The following is a 12,272-nucleotide window of genomic DNA, read 5'->3' as shown; positions in this document are numbered from 1 at the left end:
AAATGTTATTTTGCATTTGAGTTATAAAAAAGACCAATTTATCCTGGGCAACTTACTAATGACAATGACGACTTATGACTGCGGATATCCATTTTAATTAGGTTATTGCTTAAGGATCATAATTGGCCTGGAATCTTTTGGAAAATTTGTAGACTACTTTATAAAGTTACATAAAATTGTGAAAAAGTTGCATGCTTTAAAAACTTAGTATTTCCATCAAGCTTGTGGTCTAAAAAGAGTATGAATACAATAGCAAATGGATGTTTTTTAACACAGTTTCTTGGTATTTACAGCAATTTTTTCCCTCTATTTACTGTCCCTTCGGTGTCAGTCATTTGGTTTTCTATTTTTTTTTCCTCATCACATTCAGTACAAGGAGGCACTGGTTCATCCTGTCAAACAATATGGAAAAGATAATTAGACTCAAAAATGTTTAATGTAAAAGTTAAACAATAACTTAAGTATCTCAACAAACATCTTAAAGAAAACCAACGCCAGGCAGAAAATAAGGGTTAACACTTATCTATGTTAACACTGTTTCTTTGTGAAAGCACATAAAATATGTTTTACAAATAGAAAAAAATTCAAAAACATTTTTGAGAAAACTATGGCCAAACCATTCAAACTTTGATTAATCTAACCCCCAAACTGAAAAATGTTGTGTTAAATAAAATGAAAAGACCCTGATGCTTGGAAAGATTGAGGGCAGGAGGAGAAGGGGACGACAGAGGATGAGATGGTTGGATGGCATCATCCACTCAATGGACATGAGTTTGGGTAAACTCCGGGAGCTGGTGATGGACAGGGAGTCCTGGCGTGCTGTGGTTCATGGGGTTGCAGAGTTGGACACAACTGAGCGACTGAACTGAAGTAAAATGACTCTTAATAATTGCTATGATGCAATATATTTGGTCAAATATAGAACTTCTAGATAGAAGTTCAGAATTAATCTCCTGAGTTATGTTTGTTATTTGTTTTGTGGGGGATACGTATGTCTTTCTACCTTCTGTTTCTCAAGTCTTCATTTATCTTCTTTGTCCTCTAAGAAATGTAAGTGTACTTTTTGTTTTCTGTTTACTTTTGTTTTGTTCCTTGGTTGCTGGGGAAGGGTAAGACACCTCCCTTGCCCTTGTTCTTCTAGGACTTCAGCTAATCAAATCAAAGCTTAGTGGCAGGCACAATGACCATGGAAAGGTCCAGAGGCAATAGGTGAAAAATATATCTTGTATTAGGTAATACAGTATCCTGGCTTCAGCTAGAGCAAGAGAGAAAATCATAGAACACATGAACTTCAAAAAAGTGTTTCTGACAATCAAAACAAACAACCAAACAAAATACCTGTGGGACACGTGATGATTCTGCAGTGTCATTGTTTGGAAGATTTTCATCATGCTTCATAGAACAGGCCGTACTCTCCTGGAAAAGCTGCGGTTCAAAGAAGGTCAATGAAGTTAAATTAAATGAAGGAAAGGAACAGAAAATCTAGCTTGAAATCTTCCCATTGGTAAATTTCCTTCACTTTGAGACAAGCTGAAAGGTCAAGCAAGGGACAGAATGATCACAACATGACTGAGATCCCAGGGAGAGGGCAGTTATTCACAGTCCATTTGGGGGTCTCAGTAATGCTTATGACAGACAGCTACTAAACAAAAAGCTCAATTCTAATGAAAATTTCTTTGCAAAAAGTTTTAAAAAATAAAGTTGCCCAACTACTATATTCTATTATCCCTGATGTATCTAGACTCTAAGATTTAAATATGTTCATGGTCTATATGCCTGCAAGAACATCAAGATTGCAAGCCAGTAAACAATGTAAACATTATGATCATTGTAAAAAAAAAAAACAAACAACCCTGAAATCACAATTAAATGCAATCAGGAGATCAAAAGGGGAGCTCTCATATGCCACAACAATAGTAGAGCCCAAGAAGATGAAGACAGACTCCTTTTCTTTCCTGGCAACAATTCAGCCCATGAAAAGCCAAGAACTCTGTTTATTGTAGCCCTTCCAACCCCCTTTTCCCCTCCACAAAAAGTTGTTTTTCCTTTGCTTTGTGGGGACTTGGACCTTGCTCACCATGACTGCAGACGCTTAAATTGTAATTCTCTATCGATTCCAAGTAAACACATAATTGCTGAATACATGTCTATCAGTCTGTCTGGTTTTGGTCAACATCAATCTGCCTAGCAAAAAATCTTCAACACCTTAAAAAAGATTATATTTCTGCAAATAAGATCATTTATTTCACTAACCAGGATATCCCTTCTTACTTACTAGCTTCCATAGTCTTAAAGAAAATGACTTCCTGGCAGCATATTCCAGTTGGCTTTCATTTTCATATTAACCAAGGGTTAAAATATTGAATTTCTCTTCCCTCCATCCCTCTCTTCCTTCCTTCTTCCTCAGTCAGCCTCTTTTCCCTCCTCCTTTCTGCACTGCCTCTCAATTCTCCCTTTATCTCTTCCTTTTCATCTTTTTTTTACTTAAACACATTTTTAAAGTAAATGTCAAAACTGTTTAATGTAAGAATATGTACTTTTTAGTGATATTTCTATAATCCTTTCCCTGTAGAAAATGTATAAAACAGAGAGGGAGTCTAATACTTCATGGCCACTGTATAACTCTAACCTTGAACAAGATAGTTTCTTTGAAGTCAAACAAGGAGGATACCTAAGTTGGCTTTGAAATCTAACTTTCCATAAATTCTAGGAGTGGATGATAACTAGAGATATCCTATTGTGTAGGATATTTAGCCTATTCCAATTCAGATTTGAAAGCAAAGTTATTCTTACCTGCTCCCTGTTATTACTCTACATGGCTCCTAACTGAACGCTCAGCATGTTACTTTACCCTTCTGTGTCTGTGTAGCATGCTTTCCCCTCTATACCTTCATAAGAGTCCCTCTTCACTGCGGGATCCTGAAGACCAGCTAGTTTCTCACTTCCTAGCACATCATTTTCACCACTAGACAGGCTCATCACACCTTCACTAAAGGTACAGTGCATTAGAAACATTGACACTAAATGATTTTATATGTATATGTATGTCTGATTGCTCAATATATTGTAAGTTCCTTGAAGACAGAGCCTAGATTTTTCAGCCCTAGATCCCAGCTAGATGCCTATTAGATAGTAAATGGTCATAGTGTAGTCACTGAGTAAATAATAAATGAATAAAAGGAACATTGGCTATGAAAATACTTTAGGCCTTTCGAATTTTCATAAGTGCCTGAGTTTGTCAAATGATGAGATTTGATATTTGATAACATCTCCAAAATGGTTGTACGTAGCCCCTTCAAAATAAGTCTACAGTATTTAGAAGAGTAGTCAAAACTCTGACTGCCTTAGTTCAAAGAATTTTAGGCAGCTACATGAGGACCCTTCTATACTATATATTTTTTTTCTTTTTATGTTGTATGGGTTTGAGTTAGACCCAGAAACTAAAATTTCCCTGGAATATTACAAGTATTTTGTTTTTATTGTAATAATACAACTGACTTTTGTTTTTATTATACTTGCCTTTGGCCTCGGAGGGGGAAAAAACTACAACAAACGTACAAAATCAAGTTCAAAATGCAGAAAATAACCTGCAGGGTGTAAGGCTTCCCAAAATATATTTTTGAATAGTGGAGTATATAAGTTACATAAGTTTGAGGAAAATTTACTTGAACATTAAACAATGGTATTTAAGGTAGTTCTTCTTAGAGTCTTTAACACAAAATTTCTTAAATCTTTGGTCTTGAATGATCTTCTTACATAATCATATAGGGTGCTTGTTAAATATAATACTCTTGGGTGATAATTCAATCTTATGAATATCAGTTCAGTTCAGTTGCTCAGTCGTGTCCGACTCTCTGCAACCCCATGAATCACAGCACGCCAGGCCTCCCTGTCCATCACCAACTCCCGGAGTTCACTCAAACTCATGAATATAGGGCTTGCATTTTTAATCAGCAATCCAGCAATTCAAATGAACAGTGAAATTTGAAATCCACTTCTTTATAACATATAAATGCACTATAAATCTCTTAGGATATATGATATAACCATTTCCTGAATTCATTTGACCTCAAAATCATTTTGTGTGTGTGAGGTATTACTTGAGGTCATTGTCTTGAGAAAGATACCATAGGATTTATGGTGGAGTATGATAAGCACAGCTGACTATTTGAGACAAGCCTTTGATCATCTGAACAATGAAAACTTATTAAATTTCAACATTAAAGAAAATATTATGTGGCTGGAAGACAATTCTAACCTTTTTGATACTTTGATCTTACAATGAACACAAGCTTTAAGTTTATTTTTTGTGTGTGTGCCTCATAGGCATTGTGGAAACTTTGTGAGATGGGGTTCATAAAATCCCTAGTATTATTCAGAAAGGCAACAGATTTAAGCACTTCTGAAGGAACAAACTTTCAAAATACTCTCAATTAGATAAAATTTAACCTGATGAATATTGTACCTATTTCTAGAAACTCAAGTAATAAAATATGGAGACTGATCAGGAAAGTCTGCACAGACTCAGCTACTTCAATATGCAGCTCAACTATTAATTATACAGGCGACCTAGCTGGGTCTCTAAATTATTAAATGGGATGAGCCATGAACATATCTTTATTAAAGTAATTATGTACTCTTTCTCACATACACATCTTCACCAACACCTCCAGAATCACCAGTTTGTTTCTGTGCTTTGGGCACAGATTACTATATGACAAAATGTTATATTATGGCCACAAAAGTAGGCACAGTAATAACAAATTTAGTTGAGACAAGCTCCTTTAATTATTTACCTCTTTGTGGAAAAAAAATACATAATCCTACCATGTTGGTGCAGACTCTAATACTGGAGTATCCTTAACAATGGTTAGGATTCTCATTTTAATGGCTTGGGAGTCATGCACAAACAAATTTGAGTCCCAACTCCATCTCCTACTATCTTTATAAGAAAAAAAAAACACCTTTTAATTTTGTATTGGGGTATAGCCAGTTAACAGTGTTATAATCTCAGCCATACTTATACCTGTATCCATTCTCTTCCAAACTCCCCTTCTATCCAGGCCATCACATAACACTGAGCAGAGTTCCCTGAGCTATACAGTAGGTCTTTGTTGATTATCCATTTTAAATATGGCAGTGTTTACAAGTCTATTCTAAACTCCCTAACTATTCCTTTCCCCCAACATTCCCTAACCCCCTGCAACCATAAGTTCATTCTCTAAGTCTGTGAGTTTCTGTTTTATAACTAAGTTCTTTGTATCATTTCTTTTTAGATTCCACATATAAGGGATGTCATATGAGCTTTCTCCTTCTCTGATTTACTTCTCTCAGTATGACAATCTCTAGGCCCACTCCATGTTGCTGCAAATGGCATTACTTTATTATTTTAAAGGCTGAGTAATATTCCAATATCTTTGATAATGAGCTTTGAGGTTTCTGATATTTTGAGGTTCCTTTGATATTTTACAGAAAAATAAGATTAAACACCAATAACAAATTTTGACATCAGAACAGATAAACCAACAAGCAAAATCCACTGCTAGTTTCAGCAATAATTCAGAGAAGGAATAACACTTTAATACTAATATATATAAAGGATCAAATATCTAAAGAAATTATTTTTGCGAACCAGAGAGAAACAGAGATTGGTTCATGGAAAACCCACTAATATTCTGTTATTTGATATTAAATGTCAGTTTTCTACATTCCTATACTGTTGAAAACTTCATGACAGGTCAGTACTTGTTAGTGAAATGATGGATGGGAAATACCAATTTGACTTCACTTTTCCTTCATTTGTGAAATGGGGATAATGATGCATACATTCAAAATTTCTGACATCAAGTGAAATGATTTAATGAAGGTAACTCAGCTAGGTGAATGGAGTAAAGAGTCCATATGGGTTAGAATTCCTTTAGCTCTTACTTGGTGGGTACACTTGGGAAAGTTACTTTATCTTAAGGAGGTTCTGATTCCTTATCTGTAGGGTAGGCAAAATGACCCTTACCTGACAGGAGTTTTGATGAAATAAAATGTATACAATGGTTTCTAAAGGAATATTTTGCATGTATTAGACGCTCAGTTAGGCTTAGTTCCTACCCTTTCTTTCCCTTCCTAAGCTTTTTTCCTTCTGTCAAAATTTCTCCATTTTGTTGACAAATATCTGTATCAGAATAGAAACACAGCTATTCAGGCATTTTAATTTTCAGTCCTGGTGTCAACATAATGACCCTGGTCATTGGATGATCTTGACATTGCCAAAGAATGTATGGCTGTCCTTGAACCTTTCCTGTTCATGCTTTAACAGGGCAGGAAAAATGTCAGATTAACCAACCACCCATCTTCCTTGAGAAATCTTAACCTTGGAGAATGCCTTTATCCTTCCTGAATTTTCATTTGTTTTCCTCCTCAAGGCAGAATCAGCAGATCAATCTAACCAACTTAAGGATTTAATTTAAGGAACGTTCACATCTTTGGCTTCAGTGCAAATCCCATTTAGAAAATACGGAAATAAAATGGTATATTTAGAATGGCCTTTATAAAGGGAACCGTGAGTAAAATTACTCCATAATACCGCTGCATCGGCATCCATTTTGTGTTGTTAAGCGGCCTTCAAGGGCCTGAAGCTGACACTAGCCCCCAGCGCCATCCTCCAGTGCATTCCCTAGATGACAACCAGCAGAGCCACAGGGAAGTGTAAGGTCCTAATGGAACTTCTCCAGTGCTGCTGGTAATACAGTTCCTCCTGTTTCTCAGCTCCTTCCGCTTGTGAGACCTCTAGGTAAGAACCCTGTAAAGCTTTTTGAAACTCGGCTACTGCTCCCTTCAGTTTGAATGACCGATCCAGCCTACCCTGGAACCTCAAGCCCTCCACACCAACCCTAACAAAGGCATATGCCCCAGGTCCTGCTGCTTCTTTTGGCCTTGACACTCCCATGTAGCTCAAGAAGGAATGCCTTGTGTTCCTCCAGGACATGTGATTAGCAAGCCTCTGTATTTCAGTTTCCCTGAGCTTGAGGTCTTTCTCAAACTTTGGGGTACCATCTGATACCCAGGGCTTTACTTAACAAATGTTAACAAAACCCAAAACAGGCACTATGATAGAGTTAAAAAATTACTGAAAAGCCTAAAAAAGAAAAGCCTCTTTTGCATATTGTTTAAGTTACACTCCATTCTCCCTCTGAAATAAACAATAATACTTTAAGAATTAAAGCAGATGAGATGATTTATCGGAGATTCATTTAAAATCTTCTCTGGGTTTTAATCTCTGATTCTGTTGATTACAGTAACTTTGTTAATGGTATTGAGCACTTGATTCTACTTCACAAGAGGGATTAGTTTTGTCTCTGATGACTTTTCTGTATACATTAAAAGAACTCAAAATACTTAATACAAATGCATAACTGGGCAACCTGACATTCTACCTAGAAAAAATACATCTTACAGTTAAAAGGTCCAATTCATTCTTTATATTTAATTAATATCTGGGACAAGCTGGGGGCTAAAAACAAGCATGATTTTCAGAATATATAAAGGAAAAAAAATGGAATTATCAAGTTTTTAAGAAACATTGACTAAATTTTTCTCTCATGCAACTTTTGAGTATGAAATGTTATTTTTTTAAATTTATTATAGAATGATACTTTAGTAGTTTTAATATTTTAAAAGGCAGAAACTGGAAGAAGTTAAAGATTAAAAATAGAATGCTGAATCAAGATGATGGTAGTTAATTGAGGAACAGCGGCCTGGGAGGGAGGCACGGTCTGACACTGATGTCCTCTGTTACCAGGCTCCTCCAGGCAAGTTGCATTCGCTCTCTGAATCACAATTCATTCATTACATGAAATAGTTAAAATTTGGAAACAGGAAGCCCTAACTTCATCATTTTAGATATTTTGGAAAACTATTTAAAAGCATCTGTTATGATTTGCATTTTGTTTGGTTCTGAAGGAAATATCAATACTTTAATCAGTACTTTTATGTCTGTCCTCAATTTGCCTATTGTCTAATGCAAAATGAGAACCGTATACATATAATCAACATGCAAGAGCGATTGTGATACGGGATAAAACACGTGTATGAACCAAGCACTATGGAGACCCAGAGGAGAAAACCATTTTGTCTCAGGAAAGTTAAGAGGGGTCAGAGAGTTATCAACAAGATTAAGCTTTGTATTTACACATCACTGTTTAACCAATTTCCTTATAATAATTATTAACATGCTTATTAGGCTATTTATATTTACCAAATTATGTTACCCATTATTCTTATGGTTTCTATATGACATTTGGTAAGAAATCATAATTAAGTTTACATTTTGCATGCTTTAAATTAACATGTTATAGGAGGGTAAACATGGAAATCTATATCTAATGTAAAAAGCAGAAATTTATTCTAAAGACCTTAGGTAACTATCTGTCCTTCCCATATAATCTGGAGGCATGCCTGTTCCTTCTTAAAAAAACACCACAGGACTACAATGAAGAATGCCTGTTATGAAGCCAACCTCTTCAGATGGTCTGATGGAACGTAGCCCAGAATGACAATGGTGTATGGTCACTCAGTCCAATTACAGCAGGGCATGACTCTCCTAGAAAATTTTTGTTAATGTAGTGTCTGCCGAAAATTCATCAGGGCATCAAATGTCACACAATGAATATTAGATATAATTGTAAACTAGGACTTTTAAAATCTCTGCCAAAAATGTTTTAATATGAAAATGCTGGCATAAGTTTCTACTAGCAGCTCTAGATTTATTTCCTGCACATTTTATGCTCTCATTTTCCTAGACAATGCTTTGCTGTTGAATAAACTCCCTTTGGTCAGGGACTTGCAGGCAGGTGCAACGGCAAGATTCTGAGCAAGGAGTACTTACAATGCTAAATATAAGCCATTGTTGCCTTTCATTTCTTCAGCACATTAAGAAAAGTTAAGTGTGTGCTATCTAGAGGAGTCAGAAACATTATAAAACACATTTACACTGAGTAGCAAGTCTTCTTTCCTTTTGTGAAAATTAACATAAACTGCTCAGTATCTTTAATTCTTGATGTGCTATTAAACAATATGAGGCACATTTGCAAACTGCAGGAAAATGGGATAAAGCAGGTATATCCTTTGCTTTCTCCCTGTGACTACAAAATTATCATTTGAGCAAAACTACTTTCAAGGGAACTTAAACATTCTCCAAAACTTGTAGTCCAATATGTTGTTAAGCTTCTGTGGATCCATTTCAAGTTTTCTACATCCACTAACAAAAGGGCTAACAAATCCAGAAGTCATTTTCCTATGTGACCCTGCCTGGTTGGATAGGGCAGGAAGTAGAACATATCTAGGAATATGCATGGAACCTATTCCAAGATTAGGACCTTGTCCATACAAGATATTAAGACCATGAATATGAAAACTGCAGAATAAATTCAGACTGGACTAATAAGGACATCCATAATAAAACCAAACACTATATTTAATCTCTATGACTACAATCATCATGATAAACCTATAAGATATAAACATTAAAGATTCTCAAGAGTGTTTAACAGGAAATATTGATGGAAGAAAATCTAGGAGGATTTATTCAAACAACCCACATTCCTGGTCTGTGCCCTCAGTTCAGTTCAGTATCTCACTCAGTCATGTCCAACTCTTTGTGACCCCATGAATCACAGCACGCCAGGCCTCCCTGTCCATCACCAACGCCTAAAGTTCACTCAAACTCATGTCCATCGAGTTGGTGATGCCATCCAGCCATCTCATTCTCTGTCGTCCCCTTCTCCGCCTGCCCCCAATCCCTCCCAGCATCAGAGTCTTTTCCTGTGAGTCAACTCGTTGCATGAAGTGGCCAAAGTATTGGAGTTTCAGCTTTAGCATCAGTCCTTCCAATGAACACCCAGGATTGATCTCCTTTAGAATGGACTGGTTGGATCTCCTTGCAGTCCAAGGGACTCGCAAGAGTCTTCTCCAACACCACAGTTCAAAAGCATCAATTCTTCGGCGCTTAGCTTTCTTCACAGTCCAACTCTCACATCCATACATGACCACTGGAAAAACCATAGCCTTGACTAGACAGACCTTTGTTTGCAAAGTAATGTCTCGGCTTTTTAATATGCTATTTAGGTTGGTCATAACTTTCCTTCCAAGGAGTAAGTGTCTTTTAATTTCATGGCTGCAATCACCATCTGCAGTGATTTTGGAGCCCAAAAAAACAAAGTCTGACACTGTTTCCATTGTTTCCCCATCTATTTGCCATGAAGTGATGGGACCAGATGCCATGATCTTTGTTTTCTGAATGTTGAGCTTCAAGCCAACTCTTTCACTCTCCTCTTTCACTTTCATCAAGAGGCTTTTGAGTTCCTCTTCACTTTCTGCCATAAGGGTAGTGTCATCTGCGTATCTGAGGTTATTGATATTTCTCCCGGCAATCTTGATTCCAGCTTGTGCTTCTGCCAGCCCAGTGTTCCTCATGATATACTCTGCATATAATTAAATAATCAGGGTGACAATATACAGCCTTGATGTACTCCTTTTCCTATTTGGAACCAATCTGTTGTTCCATGTCCAGTTCTAACTGTTGCTTCCTGACCTGCATACAGGTTTCTCAAGAGACAGGTCAGGTGGTCTGGTATTCCCATCTCTTTCAGAATTTTCCAGTTTATTGTGATCCACAGTAAAGGCTTTGACATAGTCAATGAAGCAGAAATAGATGTTTTTCTGGAACTCTTGCTTTCTCCATGATCCAGCGGATGTTGGCAATTTGATCTCTGGTTCCTCAGCCTTTTCTAAATCCAGCTTGAACATCTGGAAGTTCATGGTTCACGTATTGCTGAAGCCTGGCTTGGAGAATTTTGAGCATGACTTTACTAGCATGTGAGATGAGTGCAATTGTGTGGTAGTTTGAGCATTCTTTGGCATTGCCTTTCTTTGGGATTGGGATGAAGACTGACCTTTTCCAGTCCTGTGGCCACTGCTGAGTTTTCTAAATTTGCTGGCATATTGAGTGCAGCACTTTCACAGCATCATCTTTTAGGATTTGAAATAGCTCAACTGGAATTACATCAGCTCCACTAGCTTTGTTCATAGTGATTCTTTCTAAGGCTGCTCTTAGATTTGGTTGCAAAATAAACAGAGGGTTCTGGGATGGATCCCCTCTACTTGCTATCAAGTTACATCATAGACTTTCCTGGCTACCATTATAGAGCCTGATTTAGGCATTGCTGCCTCTCAAATGTGAAACTATATTACTAAACAACATACTAAAGATATTATGTCTTATTTAAACCAATCTTTTTTCAAATTAAGGCTCACAGACCATCTCTTTCAGAATCACTTGGATTGGAATGTGTTGTCAGGTCCATGTTTAAAAAGAAAAAGACAAGTTACCTTTAGGCCCCTATACTTAGAATTTACTGAAGAATTTTTCAAAATCTTTATTTTTAAAAGCTGCTCAGATGATTTTAAGATCATGTACATATGAGCTACATTGTAGCGAAACTAGCCTGCATATTAGAATTACCTGGTCATCAGTATTTTATAAAAATCCTCCGTATGATACTACAGTGAGGATATGGCTAAGAACTACTGATCTAGAATTGGAAAAAAGATATTTACAGTAGTCTCACTCACTCCTACTGCTTACACCTGGCTTATTTCACCCCCTTACGTTATTCTCTTGGCCTTTAAATGTAACTGAGCCTACAGACTATAAATACTGAGCACTCTCTGCTGTAGAAAGTGTGGGTTCTTGGAAGTAGAGACTTCAAAGACTAAAATCTAGGGAACCGGGATCAGGTTAGAGAGAGAGCATTCATGCTGGTACAGGTGGAGGAAGCTTTTGAAGCAACCCAGTTGAGACCTCCACCAAGGTAGTAGCTGCTTACGCTACTTACTGAAGGGAGAGGAGCTACTGGTGACAAGGAAGGGCAACAAAAATAGAGTAGAACAAACAAACAACAACAAAGAATTTATACCTCTCTCTTGACAAGAAAAGTAGACCAAAATATTGCTTTGAGGAATCTTTGCAAAACACATAGAACTTTTCAAGGTTTGCCTTCAATGGGAATATTTTGTTTGTTAAGTTAGATCAAGTCCTGGTTCTTCTGTTCTTTCAGATGTTTTGGCCACTTTATTATATGAACAATTTGCTCAAGGCACAGGTACAAGTGCAGGAAAAAAAGCAACTGAATCCCTCCTAATCCAAGGGCTCGGAGCAGGACATTTAGGGATCAAGCCTAAGTATTACTCTTAAGGGTGCAGGCCGGAAGCTTCCAAAATTC

General features: G+C 36.9%; 1 protein-coding gene across 1 annotated transcript in view; it reads right to left on the bottom strand.

Annotated features, from left to right (window-relative positions):
• Nucleotides 1–287: 287 nt before the first annotated feature.
• The window catches only part of LUZP2 (leucine zipper protein 2), a 286,824-nt gene continuing 274,839 nt past the window's right edge, over nucleotides 288–12,272 (bottom strand). The window contains exons 8-9 of the mRNA XM_055416050.2: nucleotides 1,339–1,425; nucleotides 288–392 (exon numbers count right to left, since the gene is read on the bottom strand). Of these exons, the coding sequence (XP_055272025.2) occupies nucleotides 288–392; nucleotides 1,339–1,425 (192 nt within the window). The remainder of the gene's footprint in view (nucleotides 393–1,338; nucleotides 1,426–12,272) is intronic.

This window comes from Moschus berezovskii, chromosome 25, assembly GCF_049115385.1.
Source record: "Moschus berezovskii isolate FMDL1 chromosome 25, NW_MosBer_1.0, whole genome shotgun sequence".
In the NCBI taxonomy this organism is placed as follows: domain Eukaryota; kingdom Metazoa; phylum Chordata; class Mammalia; order Artiodactyla; family Moschidae; genus Moschus; species Moschus berezovskii.
Note: the sequence above shows the minus strand (reverse complement) of the source record. Positions and strands in the feature narration are given on the sequence as shown.